At 44.8% G+C, this 16164-nt stretch overlaps 1 protein-coding gene across 1 annotated transcript; it reads left to right on the forward strand.

The window, feature by feature from the left end:
- The first annotated feature begins 206 nt into the window (after nt 1–206).
- LOC132591870 (cytochrome P450 2K1-like) lies at nt 207–15768 on the forward strand. Its single transcript, XM_060272365.2, has 9 exons — nt 207–522; nt 2194–2356; nt 2781–2930; nt 4334–4494; nt 5060–5233; nt 5881–6022; nt 6505–6689; nt 13596–13737; nt 14885–15768. The coding sequence occupies exons 1-9, from the start codon at nt 340–342 to the stop codon at nt 15070–15072; spliced, it is 1488 nt and encodes a 495-aa protein (XP_060128348.1). The 5' UTR covers nt 207–339; the 3' UTR covers nt 15073–15768.
- The last annotated feature ends 396 nt before the right edge of the window (nt 15769–16164 follow it).

Below are 16164 nucleotides of genomic sequence, written 5' to 3' on the forward strand. Positions count from 1 at the left end.
CATGCTGGCCGCATGACCCGGAAAACTGTCTGTGGACAAACGGCAGCACCCCCGGCCTGAAAGCGAGATGAGCGCCGCAACCCCATAGTCGCCTTTGACTGGATCTAACCACCCAGGGGTCCTTTACCGTACCTTTAAAGGGAAAGCTAAATCATCAAGTGTAGATTGCAGTAAAGTCTGGGGGAAAGTGAAGGCATTCTATTGAATGAAATGATTCACTAGAGACAGTTCCTAGTATGATAAATTTGCTGCTCATTTCAGGCGGCAGACATTGTCCTTAACCAAACTATGTTGTGACTTTCACAGTAATCGCTTCAGAAATTTGCTTACTGAAAAGAAATGGATTGGACTGCACAGATTCCAACATTGTTCCTGCTCGTCCTTACGATTATATTCATTTTGAAATGGGGCAGTTTCTGGAATAGGAGCTCCAAAAATCTCCCACCAGGACCTACACCTTTACCACTTGTTGGGAATCTCCACATGATGGATCTGAAGAGACCTTACAGAACAATGTTAAAGGTAACGTTTTCTGTTCTTTCTGTGGATGTTTTTAGGCCAGGTAGATGTCAGTGTTCCATCTCATATATGCAAAAATGACAAAACTCTATCAAGTATCGCTTACTCCTTTTTTTCTTCCTTTTTGTGTGTGATTGCTGTTATGGTTTAGGCTGATAGCTGATCTGTGCAGTGGAGGGACTGGGTCACTGGAGGAGGGAAATAGGAATGCCATAACCAGCCTGGGACGTGGGTGGCACTGTGGTCTAAACCACAGAGCCTAGGGCTTGCCGATCAGAAGGTTGGCAGTTCGAATCCCCGCGACAGGGTGAGCTCCCATTGCTCGGTCCCTGCTCCTGCCAACCTAGCAGTTCGAAAGCGCATCAAAGTGCAAGTAGATAAATAGGTACCACTCTGGCAGGAAGGTAGGTGGTGTTTCCGTGCGCTGCTCTGGTTCGCCAGTAGAGGCTTAGTCATAATGGCCACATGACCCGGAAAAACTGTCTGTGGACAAACGCTGGCTCCCTCGGCCAGTAAAGCGGGCTTTCAGACTCAGTTCATCGGACCTGCCCACCTGTCCCTATATTTACGGCTTTTTCTTGACCTTGCTATGCCGTCGTGTGTCGCTTGTCATTGGGACAGGGGCATGACAGGAATTTTCCCCACTTGGCTGATTGGCTGGTGCCATTGGTGTTTCACCTGCCGCGTAGCAAATCGTCACAACTTCTAAGGTTGCGGATAGGCTCTGGTTCTTGTTGATAGGGGTGGCAAGATTCCTAGCCATCCCCATGCATGGGTATTCCTTTAAGAAGGAATCCAGGACTCACGGTTGGTCTTCCCCGTGTGGAGGTGTGCCCTGAGCCTGAGTTCAGGGCTCATCTGGGTGGAGGCATGGCAGACACCTCTGCCTGCCTGTGCCCCAGGTGTTTACCCAAGGCTGACTTATGTTTGCTGCCCAGAGTCAGCGCTGCCTGCAGGGCTGCAGGTAGCTAGACAAACCAGAGCCTACGGAACCACTCACTTGATTTGTAATCAATAAAGTTGTGGCCTAAATTCTGCCAAAAACCAAACCAAAATTTGAGTCCTGTCTGAATTTATGTCTAGGCCTGGTTAAAAGGTCTCCACACGCAATTATGTTCTTATTGAGAATGTTCATCTCTTCACAACACCCACATTTTCCAGGATTCTTTGGGCAGGTGAATTTTTTTTGCATTAGATTAAATCTAGATTAAGTCTCCAGGGTAATTTTAGCTAAAGGCAATATTGGAAAGCACTGGCTCTCCACGGGTGAAACAGAGGAGCCTAATTATGAGCAGCCAGAACTGATAGCTCACTTGGTTGAGCATGAGACTTTTAATCAAAGGGTCGTGGGTTCGATCCCACGTTGGGCAAAAAGATTCCTGCATTTCAGGGGGTTGGACTAGATGATCCTTATGGTCCCTTCCAACTCTACAATTCTATGATTCTAACTTTCGTTTTGTTGAGGAAGGAAAATTCATATCAGTTTTCAACTTTATCTGCTCACAGTTTCCTCCAAATAAAATAAAAGACCTGCAGAAATTGCCACCCTACTGCACTTTCTTCGTAACAGTTTGATTTTGAGATTATGTATGTTTTGTATGTATGTTTAGTTACCCTTTGCTTAGTCTTGGGGGATTTATCTGATGTTTCTCTCTTTTGGTCATTGAACTCCAGTTGTCAAAAGAACATGGCCCCATCTTCCGCATCCAAATGGGATTCCAGAAAATGGTGGTGCTGACAGGGTATGAGACAGTCAAGGAGGCTCTGGTGAATCAGGCGGACGCATTTGCAGAGAGACCCATCATCCCAATTTTTGAGGATTTTTCAAGGGGCTTTGGTGAGGCCTTTCCTTCTCTTTGTGAAATTTAGTTATCATAGCAATATAGAATCTGTGCCAAAAAAAATCATAGAACTGATTATTATAGCTTTGAGGACAGCCTGCCAATTTTTCAATCGGCCAGTGTAGCTGCAGCCATTTGAGGGATAATGTCAAATGTCTTCGTCACTGCCAGCAAAAGAGAAGTGTGGAGGGAATAGGAGAATCTGGTCATAATATAATCTGAAGAGAACCCCCTGTCCAATCATGTTCTGAGGGTACAACCCATAGGGATATTGCTGAAGTTCTGGAGAGTGTGTGTCTTATCAGAGACCGGATGAGGGACCAGCTGAGAGCGATGGTCAGTTCCACAGAAGAAGGGTCCGAGAAGCCAAAGCATATTGTCATGGCCATGGTAACTTGGAACTTGATCTCTTCTCTTCAGGTGTTATTTTTTCACATGGTGAAAACTGGAAAGTGATGCGGCGGTTTGCACTAAGCACATTACGGGACTACGGCATGGGGAAGAGGTCCATAGAGGACAGAATTGTGGAAGAATGCAGTGTCCTGATTAAGAAATTTGAATCTTACCAAGGTGGGTTAGTGTTTCCCTCTACTGCTCCAGGGCAAAACAAAACTACATTGGATGCCCAGAATATTGTGTTATATACATATTGCTAACTCTCAGAACTATAGTAACCAGGATTCCTGGTGAAGAAGTAACCAATCTGCAGTGTTCAGGTCAGTGTGAGATAATGCTGGCCTCTGTCCCTCTTTCCTTCCCTCCCTCCTCAGGTGCCCTCTCGCACCTCTGCCTCCCAAAGGCTCGCACAGCTGTTTGTTGCAGCAGCCCTGGCTACAAGCTCCCCAGGTGAATGGTGCCTTTGGGGCTGGCCAGGGGGTGCTGGTTGCCAGGAGCTGAGGTGGTTCAGCCAGTCCACCAGCCCTTGATGTTGGGAATGGACAGACCAGTGGGAGGCTGGGCAGGCAGGCACCACACTGACCTTTCTTGTGCTTGCTGTGTGCAAGGCCATGTCTGGGAGCTGAGTGTACAGTGACAAATGGGGAGCCTTTGCGCCATGCAGGCCTGGTGGCACCCATTGCTGCCACTGCTGCCTCCCAAGGCAGGTAAGTTGCTGGCTTCACGATCACCTTCGTCCAGTTTCCCAACCTTGTGCCTACAGATGTTTTGAGACTACAGTTCCCATCATCCCTGACCACTGGTCCTGATAGCTAGGGATCATGGGAGTTGTAGGCCAAAAACATCTGGAGGCACAAGGTTGGGAAACACTGGCCTAGAGGACTCCCAAGGGGAGGAGAAGAGGCTGAGGGAACACTTCATAAGGGAGGGTGTTTGAAAAAGGATGAGAGGCAGCTGGATCTGCCAAGGGGTGACATAACTGGCTCCTGAGGCTCGGAGTGCATTTGCCCCACAGGGGAGCCACAGGAAGATTGTAGCTGGACAAGGGAGTCATGGACTCAAAAAGGTTGCAGATCTCTGGTTAGGTACATTATGGTGCCAGTGTGGTGTAGTGGTTAAGAGCGGTAGACTCATAATCTGGGGAACCGGGTTCGTGTCTCCGCTCCTCCACATGCAGCTCCTTGTTGACCTTGGGCTAGCTAGTCACACTTCTTTGAAGTCTCTCAGCCCCACTCACCTCACAGAGTTTTTGTTGTGGGGGAGGAAGGGAAAGGAGAATGTTAGCCACTTTGAGACTCCTTAAAGGTAAAGGTAAAGGGACCATTAGGTCCAGTCGTGACCGACTCTGGGGTTGCGGCGCTCATCTCACATTATTGGCCGAAGGAGCCGGCATACAGCTTCCAGTAGTGATAAAGTGGGATATCAAATCCAAACTCTTCTGCACTATATATTTCAATAGTTTCTAAGATAAATGTACTCTCTACTGTACATAGGTAGGCTGACACTGGGAACTTAAGGTAGTGAAGAGCAATTATACTTGTTATTTTATCTGAACATTGTTTAATATTTACGTATAGGACAACCATTTGAAACCACCACAATTATGAATGCTGCTGTTGCCAATATCATGGCGTCTATCCTACTAAACAAGCGATTTGAATACGAAGATCCCACATTTAGAAAACTTCTGGAGTTGTTCAATGAAAATATCCAGCTTTTTGGAAGCTCCTCTATCATGGTAATCTAAGCTTGTCAAATGGAAAAGAAATACTGTAGTTGGTTGTATTCACAGAAAACTCAATGTGTGTGCAATTCCATATTGTTTGGGATTCACTGCAAAAAACATTTTGAGAAATATGAGACACTTTCAGAACATTTTTAAAAAACAATCTTCCCCCCATTTATTATTTTCATTCATATAATTGGGTATTCTGCTTAATATATAATAGCTAGATAACTTAAACCATAATTGACTTTTTGTATATTGATGACCCTGGCCACTACTGTGTCTAAGTATGCAATGTTGACCTCTGTCTAGGTGCTTGTCCACATCTGAGCAAACTGCTAATCCACAAGTGCAATGGGGCTTGATAACTACAACAGCACATAAGAAAATGGCCCTCCAGCCAGCTCAATTGCAGCCTTGGCCTCCAAGGGATATTTACTCAACGTTGCTCCAACCCGAATACATTATTGTTCTGTGTCATTGTGTATTCCTCTGTGGAAGATGAGCAAACATATTTGGGGTACCACCTGAGAATTGAGCACTGGGCTTTTCTCTTTGTCGTATTTTATTCTTACAGCTGTATAACATATTTCCTGCTCTTGGCTCAATTTTGGGAGCTCGTAAGACTATCCTTCACAACAGGGATGAGATATATGCCTTCGTAAAAGCCACCTTCATACAACACCTCAGAGATCTGGATGAAAACGACCAAAGGAGCTTTATTGATTCATTTCTTCTGAGACAGCAAGAGGTAATGGAGTCTTTTAAACCCAACAAGAATAAAATTTGATATTTTGAAAAGTTGAAATTTTCACATTTTAAAAATACATTTCCATGTGAGCTGGTGTCTACTATACTCTGCACATTTATTTTTTATTTTTGCTCACTAAAGCTTTGGCTAATATCTGGAGTCTGTGACCTCATTGCTTGCAAGGCTGTTTGCAGTTGGATGCCTGCTTCTCTCAAAAGAAAAGGAAAAAAACAACCTTTGAGATACAGTAGCTCAGTTGGTTGTAAAACGTTGCTGCGTACTCCAAGGTTGCAGATTCAATCCCTGTACGGGACAGCTGCAGTCCTACATTGAGATGGTTGGAATAGATGATCCTCAGGGTCCCTTCCAACTCTATGATTCCATGATTCCATGATTCCATGACTAGTCCAACATGTCATGTTTCCCTCCCCACACGCCCGGTATTTCTTTTATACTACGCTCCTTTCTTCTTCCTGTGACATGCTTTCATGGATAAAAGAGATTTTAGTGTGCTTTGCGTGTATTATTTTTCTACTCTTTCCATTCCAGTGAGTGCCCTCCCAGCCCTTGGTTGGCTACTTGGATATCTGCGCATGGAATTTGCTCATTCACCTGGTTATAGCCAGTTCTTTCTTTTTACACCCCAGGAGAAGGACAAGCCAAACAGATATTTCCACAATGAAAACCTAAAAGCCGTTGTGGGTAACTTATTTGCTGCTGGCATGGAGACCACTTCTACCACACTGCGCTGGGGACTGTTACTAATGATAAAATATCCTGAAATTCAGAGTGAGTTCTTGTCATTGGGTTGGCTCCCATTACTCTAGCTAGCATACAGTATCTTGATTCCAGTTGTACATAACTCTCTGGGGAGCCGGGGAGCTGAGCGGTGAGCCCCACAAATTTCAATGAGGGGGGAGGCCCCCCTCAATATTCCACAACACACATGTCAGTCCCCCCCCCCCAATGTTGGGTGTAACGGAGCACACATGTTTCTGACTTTCGCTTCCAGCATAACTATATGCAAATTGTGAATTTCTACTAAAATTCTCAGGTGAATAGCATCTTCCACAACTTTGCATTATGTTGTGAGATTGTGCTCATAGATCAGGCAGTCCCATTGCATAATTAGCTGTCAGTTACTCCAGGTAATCTGAAGATATGAGTTGATGGCAAACATATGCTTTTGAGTTTGCCATTGGGGGGGGGACATATAAAACCACCAATGAGTTTATTTTAACAAAAAAAATATCCCCCTCCGCTGCCCCCAGATAAGGTCCAAGAAGAAATTGCAAAGGTTCTTGGATCTTCTCAACCAAGGATTGAGCACCGAACGAAAATGCCATATGTAGATGCAGTGATCCATGAGATCCAGAGATTTGCTGACATTGCCCCAACCAACCTGCCCCATGCAACCACTGTGGATGTTACCCTCAAAGGCTACTTCATTCCAAAGGTAATCACTTTGATTAAACTGCATTGTTTGTTCAGCTGACTGCGATTGATTTCTTCATTAATTAGGACATTACACTTTAGGCCAGTGATGGGCAACCTTTTGAGCTTGGTGTGTCAAAATCCGCCAAAAAACTGAGCATAACTCGGGTGGTGTGTCACTTTGAGAGAAAAACCAAAATTTCACGATATTTAGGAATATCCTAGGAATATTTAGAATAAAAAGGGAAAAGGGGAGGGAATTTTTTAAAAAAATATATTTTAAAAGGGGGGGAAAGACCCAGAGGTCTTTCCCAGTGGGACTCTGGACTCAGGCCTTCCTCCAACAGGTCTGCTGCTGGGGAGGTGGGCTCGGGTTGGGCCTGTGTCTCCTCGTGGCCCTCTTCAGCCTCCCTCTCCCCTCACTCGGCTATGCTTGCGCGGCAGCGGGGCAAATTTTCTCTCTTCCTGGAATGGTGGCAAGGTGGCGGTTGTGGTAGCAGCGTGGTCGGGGTCGGTTTTTTTCCCCTCCTTCAAGGGCCCCCTCCTCTTCCTTGAGTCGGGGGCGACGGGGATGGCAACGGAGCGAGCGGACCCCTGTTCCCCTTTGCCTTGTTTTTCCTTCCTTTCTGTGGTGGCAGCGGCGGCAGCAGCAGGGCCAGGGCTTCCTTTTTCCTCCTCTGGCCTTTGGAGTGCCTTGAGGCCGGCCGTCAGGTTTGCGGGGTGGGGGTGGGGTCTAGCAGCTCCCCGGTTGCTGCACTGGTGGCCCCCAGTGTCTGGGCGGGGGCGGGGCGGGGGCTTGGGAGCCTGTCCGGCAGCTCCTGCAGCACTGGTCACTTTCAGGAGCTCCGTGACTCCTTGCCGACTGCCACCTTGCCTCGCCGGAAGTCCACAAGGCGACTTCCGGTCTGGCGCCATTGGAAATAGGCGAGGGAATCCTCGGGCTCAGAGGTTCCCAGCGCCCCAGGGGGGGAGAGCCGCTTGAGCGAAGCAGCCCCCCGGAGAACCCCCGAATTGTGCTTTTTGGGGACGTGGACACCCAGCAGAGCTCCTTAGAGTCCCGCTCGCTGCCCGGCAAGCCCCTTTTTGGGGGGCGACGTGAGCAGGCTGAGCAAAACGGAGCCTTGGGTTTATTCGCTCACTCTGAGGCGCAAAGCTCCGAGCCAGTGACAATGTGCGCCAGATGCCTCCAAAGAATTGATTTGGACTTGTGAGTAAATATTTTTAATTAATTTGGGAAAGAATTTGGACTTGGGAGGGGAATTCTAAAGATAACAGAGGTCGTTTCCCCCGCCCCACCGAGATACCAACATGCAATTACTGAGCCTGCAGCCATCATGCTGGAACGGGACTCTGAATTTATCTAAAAATTAAGTTGGACCCCTTCCCTGTGGTAGCGGAGCCAAGGGGAGGTGATTTATTTTCTTTGTGTAGATTCCTGCAAAAATTGGAACTGTCCATTAATGAGCTCTCCGGTAACCGGGTGACGGGAAACTGGAGGCTCCGACTAGCCACCATTAGGACTCGTCTCTGGCACAACAGCCTATGCGCCATATTGTAACTTGAGAAGACAAAGGATACAGACAGTCAAAATAACTTCACGAGATGGGTGAGAACGGTATACAAAGTGTATGGGAAAAAGTTCAAGAAGTGCTAAGAGGAGTAAAAGAATCCAAAAGACTTACAAAGTTATGGATTGAAACACAACATCAACTTCTCCCCACAGACAATTTTGAGACACAGGTTGAGATTATAGAAGACAAAAACATTAAAGTTTTAAAAGAGGAAGACCAAGAGGAGCATCAGATTTTGATTGAAGTGCAAGCTGTGAGAGAGGTTGCACAGGACATACGTTATAACCAAGGAGCTCCAATGTGCATGGAAGACCAGGAATCACTTCTCCCCGTGAGAGAAGGAGAGCAGGTTCTTGGTAAAAATAACCAAGCTGTGACAATGAACAAAGAGGTGGCCTGGATTCGAACCTCCTTAGTGAGAGAAGGGAGGCAAGAACCAGGCGAAGGACATGCTAAATGGGGGGACAAGAAAAAGGAAAAACTGGAGTGGGGCTGGCAGAAGGGCTGTTGGAGAGGGGGGTGGGCTGGAGTGGTCGAGAGACGGAATGGGTTGATAGCTATTGTAATTAAAGGACGGATTAAATGGTTTGAAACTGGACTGTATATAGGAGCTGGTCCGGATATCCAGGGAAATGTCATCCGGGAGAAGGAGGGGGGATTTAGAAATTAAACTAGCTTATAAGTGAGGTATTAGAATTGTCAGAATGGATAAGGTAGAATATTTTTAGTGAAAATTAATAGGCCAAAGGGAGTAATTAGAGGGAATAATTTGTCTATTATTTGGATTAAAGGATTTTATTCAAGTAATTATTTTAAGATTTAAATTGATAGTTTTGGAATTGTATAATTATGAAAATTGCTAAGATGGGATATAACTAGACTCGGGAAGGGAGGAACGGGGAAGTCGAAGTTATGACAGAGTTATTAATATAAGATTGGATTGTTGTTGTTTTCTTTTTTCTTTTTGATTCTATCTCTTTTTTTCTTTTTTCTTCTGGAATTTTTCCAGTTTTTTGCTGTATTTTTCTTTTTCTTTTTTCTTTTTTTCCTTTTTCTTTTTCTATATGGTATTAGGATGTGATGTGATGAAGTGAATGTAATTTCAAGTTGAAAAATCTCAATAAATATTATTATTTTTAAAAAAGAGACTTCTGGTCTGCTGCCATCAGCCACCAGCGGGGTTTGTCTCGGTCTCCGAGACACCCACCGCTACCGAGGGGGGGGGAGTCGCGTGGGCGCCGCGACCTCCCGGAGAATCCTCAGATTGTGCGTTCTGAGGGCCTGGATACCCAGCGGGCTCCAAAAAGCCATGGAAACCGCCCGGAGAGCCCCCGTCGGAGCCTCCGAGAGCAGGCTGTACATGGCGGAGCCTTGGGACCATTGCTACCTTGGTAGCGGAAAGCTCCGAGCCGGAGACAGAGGAGCGGCAGATACCTTCTAATTAAGATTCGGACTGTGAGTAAGACAATACATTGTTTTTTTAAAAAGAAGAATTTGGACTTGGGAGGGGAATAAAAAACGGAGGTCATTTCCCCCCCCCACCCGGAAGGCTGTGCCACAACTAACTTACCTGCAGCCGATCGAAGAGAAGGGGTGCGGATCCCCCTGAAAAAATGGAACTTGTATCCCCCCTTAAAAGGCAGAACTAAGGGGGGGGAAACATATGTCTTAGACTGCATTGGCAAATTTACTATTGGGATAAAGAACCGCCCCCCCCCGGAAACTGGGGGCAGGAACCTAAAGCCATGACCAGCTGACAATATAAGGATTTATAAAGAGTAATCGTTGTGATTTTGTGATAACTTTTGGATCATATTTAAGTTGACTGACGGAATAAAGCGGAGAATTGGAAAATTTGGATTAAGAATTTGAATTATAAATGACAAACATGGTTGGAAACAAACAAAGGAACTAGCTTGGGCATTACAACACCATCTCTGGTGGATCAAGTTACAATTCCCACGGGAACATAGAAGGACAAAGAAGGCTGCCAGCCAAAACAACCCTCTTAAAAATGGAGGAGGTTGAGTTGCAGTATATTCTAGACTTTATTAAAGAAATGACAGAGGAAATACGTTATGGCAAAGGAAATATTCAGACTTTAAAAGAAGACCAACAACAGACATACCCAATGGAAACTGTAGAATTGGAAGAAGAAGAAATCATTGAACAACAGACAGAAAATAAGGAGCAACGGACTGTGAAATCAATGCAACCTGTGAGAGAGGAAGCATTGACCACCTGCGTGACTTTGGATGCCAAGGAACAAGATGGACTCTGGGACCTGGTCCGCCCAGTGAGAGAGGGTGGCCAGATCTCAGAAGGAAACAAACAAGCTGAGGAGGGAGGAAAGAGTCTGGCCTTGCCCCCCCAGTGAGAGTGAGGGGACACAGGCCAGACAGAAGACTGGAAATAGGGGACAGTGGAAATAAAGATGAGGGTGGGAGGCTGGTGGAAGAATTAAAACAACGGAAGGGGAAGAAGGAGGAATGGGGTTGTTTAGAATGGCTAAGAGTGGGTGTGGGGTGAAGAAGGAATATAAAGTAGATGAATGGATGGATTAAAAGGTTTGAAATCGGATAGTATGAAGACGCTGGCCGGGGAAAAGGGGAAACTGCTACCTGGGGAGGGAGGGGGTGGGATTTGAGGTTTGGCTAAAAGATTGGATAGAATCTGAATCAGGAAAAGATATATCTTTTTAGGGGAAAATTATAGGCTAAAGGAAATTATTAGAAATAGTTAAAAGCAATATAGTTTAAAATTTAATAGAAATCATTGTGTGGGGTATAAAAAAGAAGTTGTGAACTTTGATATGGAATTGACCCGGGAGGAGAAGGACGGGGAAGTCGGGGACAAGATATTGTTAAAAGCCGAAGGCGGAGAGCGCTGGATTCTTCCGAAAATAAAACGATTGGAAACAAGATTGTAAGTAACCTCACGATTTGGATTATAAAACAATTTGGATCTGGGAGAGAGGGGAGAAAAGAGGAAGCCACCCCCCCCCCACGGCAACAAAAGAGACAGTAAATAGAAACCCGAAGCCGTAAACAGAAGATTTGCAATTCAAAAGGATCCCTCAAAGGCATCAAAGAGAATCTCCCCTTTGATGCAGGGTGAAAGGGGAGAGAGACTGTGGTTGTGAGTGCCCTGCAGCAAGAGGTAAAGACTAAGAAAAACCTTTCTTTTCCTCGGGAGCCGGCAGCCCAGACAACCCAGTGAGTTGATCAGGATTTATAAGTCAATTTTTATTTCACTTTGTATTTCTGGACTTTGTGGAATTTCTTTTTTGGTTTAAATGTTTGTGAAATGTGAGTTCGAACTTTATTGTTAATAAGACTTGAAGAATGCAGCCAGTTTGTTAAAATGGAGTCGAGAAAATAAACTGTGATCATATTCCACCCCACGTGACAAGTTTTGACCTTGGCAGGATTGAACTATGTCAACAAAAAAGTGTTCCCCTGAGTTCCAGCGGTCTGTTTTGACCTTAATGTGGGAAACAAGAATAGAACTATGTCAAGAGGAGACACGACGGCAAGAGTTACAGCAACAATTTCAGATGGTGATGGCAGAATATGATTTTTTAGAAGATGAAGCTTTTGACACTGAAAAAGATGAATGTGAGAATGACAATGATGGTGACTGTGATTTGGAAGGAAAAGATGAAGATGAGGACTGTGATGATTCAACACAAAATGAAGCACACCACGAAAAAAATGATGACTTTACTCTACAAAAAGTTGGATGGAGTGCCCTGCCTTTGAGGGGGGTACGATTGGTATTACTGGAACTCCAGAACGCCCACAGGGAAGAAGGAAAAAATATGCAGAGAAGAGAAGAAATTCAGGGGTCCTGGATGGTGGCCTGGATGGCAAAAGACTGTAAACAGGGGGTGGGGTGAAGGGAAAGTGATGTTGTGATTATAAGGATGGATTAACAGGTTTATAACTGGTCTGCTGATTATGGAATTTGCTGGATTGGGGGGGGTGGAGCCGGTAATCGGGGATGTAAGGTTAAATTGAGAATAGTTATAGTTTTAAAAGTGAATGGATTTTGGAAAAATGTGAAAATATGGAGGCTTATAGAGGGAGTAAAAATTAGGCACGGGAAGATAAAATGGGAGTTTGATTTTTCAGTGATTTGAATATTAGATGAAAATGTTAACAATTGATTTATAAGTTGTATAAGATACAAAGGTGTATTTTTATAAAGTAAGAAACTGTTGCAGATGATAAAAAAGGGATGAAAACCGGGGAAGGGGGGGGAGGGGAAGCCCACAAAATATGGTTTTACAATTATGAATGTAAGAAAAAATTTTCTGTTTTGTATTGTTTTTTTCTCTTTTTTTGCCCTTTCTTTTTTCTCTTTTTTCCTATTTCTATTTTTCTTTTTTTTTGGTATGACAATAGATGGTTGGATGGATGACCTCCTGCGTACTGCCCTGGTTTACTGGAGCCCCCTGGTGGCAGGGGGGGCTTTGGGGTCAGGGGAGGGGGAGGAGGACAGAAATCCAAGCATAAAATGGACCATCTCTGACTGTTCACATACATGGGATACTTCTGTGGCAGGGGAGGACCCATGTGGGTGGGTAGGAAGGAGGTGGAAAAGGTGTTTATGTATGTACCGTTTTATTTTATTTTTGTATTTTGTAAAATTAATAAAAAGTATGTTTAAAAAAAATATTGTTAAAGATACTATCTTTTTTCCTTTTTTCTTTTTTTCTTTTTGTGCTTTTTCTTATGTTTTTCTTAATTTTTCTTTTCTAATTTTTTAAAGCTTTTGTAGCTTTGTGCTGTATTTTTTATTGTAAAAAACCTCAATAAATATAATTTTTTTAAAAAAGGAATTCCACAAGGCGCCCAGAAATGCATCGCCTGTGGCATTCCACCACCAACCAGAAGTGAGATCTGGTTGTACGCCAGCTCCCTCGGCCAATAAAGCGAGATGAGCGCCATAACCCCAGAGTCGGTCACGACTAGACCTAATGGTCAGGGGTTCCTTTCCCTTTACCTAGGAGGAGGCCCCACTGACCTCCTTGTAAAGTAGGGAGCCATTGCCCCTCTGGGGGCCCCAGTTGGTGCCCCAGTTCCCTAGTCTGGGCCTACTTGCTTCTGCCTTCCTTGCTGCATACAGGTCTTTATTGAGTCTTCCCAGAAAAGTTGGGCAAGAGGCTCAGTCAACAATTCTCTCAGCCCAATGATGACTGTTTAAGGAGCTAATGGTATATAATCTCTGGATTATATTCCGGATCATTTCTTGCTTTTTAAAAGAAAAAAATACATTGAGGACTATACCATAACAATTTGCTTGATGGGCCATATCCATTTTTTAAATAACTCTTGCTTGCTTTTCCTTTTCAGGGGACTCATATCTTGCCACTACTGACCTCCGTGCTGCATGATGAATCTCAGTGGGAAAAACCATACCAATTTTATCCTGAGCACTTTCTTGACTCTGAAGGAAAGTTCATAAAGAGAGATGCATTCCTGCCTTTCTCTGCAGGTAACGTATTTTGTGTCTATTTATACATATCCAATGAACAGGCCATCTTAAGTATATTAACATAAAATAAAACTTGGACAGAGGACCCAGTCCCAAACTTTGGAGTCCTTATATCTGTCATTTAGAACTGCAATAAGATACACAACAATATTCGTTTTCAGTAGGGCAACTTCTGGACCACTGGCCAAATTGGACTCTTCAAGGCTCTCTAACCCCCCTCAGAACTTCCCCCAGGCTGTGGCTTTCAGTGGACCTGCTCTGTGTTCCCCTTGTGTGCTTTTGCCTGGCTGGAATGTGCCATTGATCTAGGATAATGGCACCTGCTTGCTGTGGTGGAGAATGCATACAGGCTGTTTAGAGGTTTAGGGTACAGAAAACAGGTTGAAAAACATCCACTCACCTTGGTTTTCAGCCCTGTAGAATGCTTCTTGCTGGTAGTTCATCTTTTGCATACTTGCCAACATTCCTCAGATGAAAATCTCGACATTTTTCACACCCACCCAACTCACCCTCCTAGGGTAATGCCACCCCTACACCAATGGGACTCAGCACACATACCCTCCACTGTCTTGAGAAAACCCCTTAGCCCCAATTTGATTTTATTCTTTTGGTAGATTTACAAAAGGAAGAACACACACTTTTAGAAAGAGACAAGATTAGACATGGATGCACAAACATTTTTTTAAAATAAATCCAGACTCCTTGTCCTCTGTTCCGCTCCCCATTTCGTCCCACTCAGGGCTGCTCTGCCTGCTGCCTCCCCCTCTGAGCCACTGCATCATTACGCTAGGCCTCGACAGCCACATCCTCTCCTCCAGCAGCTGCTGTGGAGGGGCAAGTGCTGGCTCATCCTTCTCCCCAAGCTCAGGAGCAGAGCCCCTGGCAAAATAGGGAAATGGGACATTCTGGCATCAAATCAGAAGCCAGGACGGCTTTCGTAATTGTGGGGATACCAGTGGAGAAGTGGGACACTTGGAGAGCATGCATTTGTTCAAGATGAGTATTCATTCTTGTTGCATTTTAGAATGGTATCATTATGAAATTTTAAACAGTAAGTGGTTTGATGCATTCCATTATAGATAAACCAACAAAATGTTATTAAGTAAGCAATAAAGCCAGTTTCAATCCTGCTTGGGCTTCCTTACAGGTCGGAGAGCATGTTTAGGTGAGACTCTTGCCAAAATGGAGCTCTTCCTCTTCTTTACAAGCCTCCTGCAGAGATTCACATTCCGGCTCCCTCCTGGAACATCTGAAGATGACCTGGATTTTACCCCTGCTGTTGGGTTAACAACAGCACCCATGCCCCACCAACTCTGTGCTCTGCCACGTTCATAAGACACAAAGTTCATGGGTTGGTAAGCCTCCCTGTGTGATCAATGCAAACATTTTTTAAACACCCTTATTAACCATGGACATTTTGGTTCAGTAGACTTCCAGTCGGATTGGCCCATGATGTGTCACAAAATCTAAGTGTTACCCACTATGTTCTGCTCAATGTTTGTAGTAAATATGATTATGTGTTAATTGTAGTGCTTTAGTTCAGCCTAGGAATTTAATTTTGAAAGTTCTTTGATTCTGTTCAGGGGGAAAATTACCTACGATAATCTGTATATTTTGTGCCAAGACACTTCATTCCTTGTGTATTTTACTGCTTCATCATGTGGTTCTAAGTGAAGGGCACTTTTAAAAACAAAGATTTAAGTGATGGCTGGTCAAAAAGGAGTAGTCAAATGCAGGTGCTTCTCTCCACTCTGATCAAGAGGCTCAGATTTTAACTGAGGGCCACAGGTATAGCAAGTCTACAGGTAACAAAATAGATTGTCTTTCCATGTGAAAAGAGCAATGATAAATTCCACTGGTTTTAAAAAATTACATCAGGAATCTTATTAAGAACATTAAAAACTTACTCTGTGGGGAAATCCTATTTTAAAAATTGGGGGGGGGAGTATGGAAAAACTGGATGGGAGATGCTGTGATCACTAGGCCTGCACTATTTTGCTTTCCTTGAATAAAGGGTTAACTTCCCCAGCACTGGTGGTGTTTTTATTGCTGACCTACTCCTGACTCCAGCTCCTGCCAGCTTATGAGAACTGAAGATCCCCCCTTCCCCTTGCCCTCTAAGCCCCACCCCCCAGCAGCCTACAGCTCCATCACCTTGCATCTCATGACTTTGCTGTCTTCATTTCTCTCCATATTCTGGGTGACCAGGGAGAAGGGAGCTGGTTGCAGCAGGAGGGAGATACTCCCCGGATGAGGCAGGCTGCATCATCTCTGTCTCCTGGCCCCTTCCTCTCCTGTCTAAACTGTTCTCCGCAGCAGTTTCTTCCTGCTCACGGAACCCTGTTACCTCTTCAGCTTCCAACACCTCCTCCTCCCAGTCAGCTCCCTCTTCTCCCACTGACCACTCATCCCACCACCCGTCCCCTG

This window comes from Zootoca vivipara, chromosome 3 (assembly GCF_965207765.1).
Source record: "Zootoca vivipara chromosome 3, rZooViv2.hap1.1, whole genome shotgun sequence".
Taxonomy (NCBI): domain Eukaryota; kingdom Metazoa; phylum Chordata; class Lepidosauria; order Squamata; family Lacertidae; genus Zootoca; species Zootoca vivipara.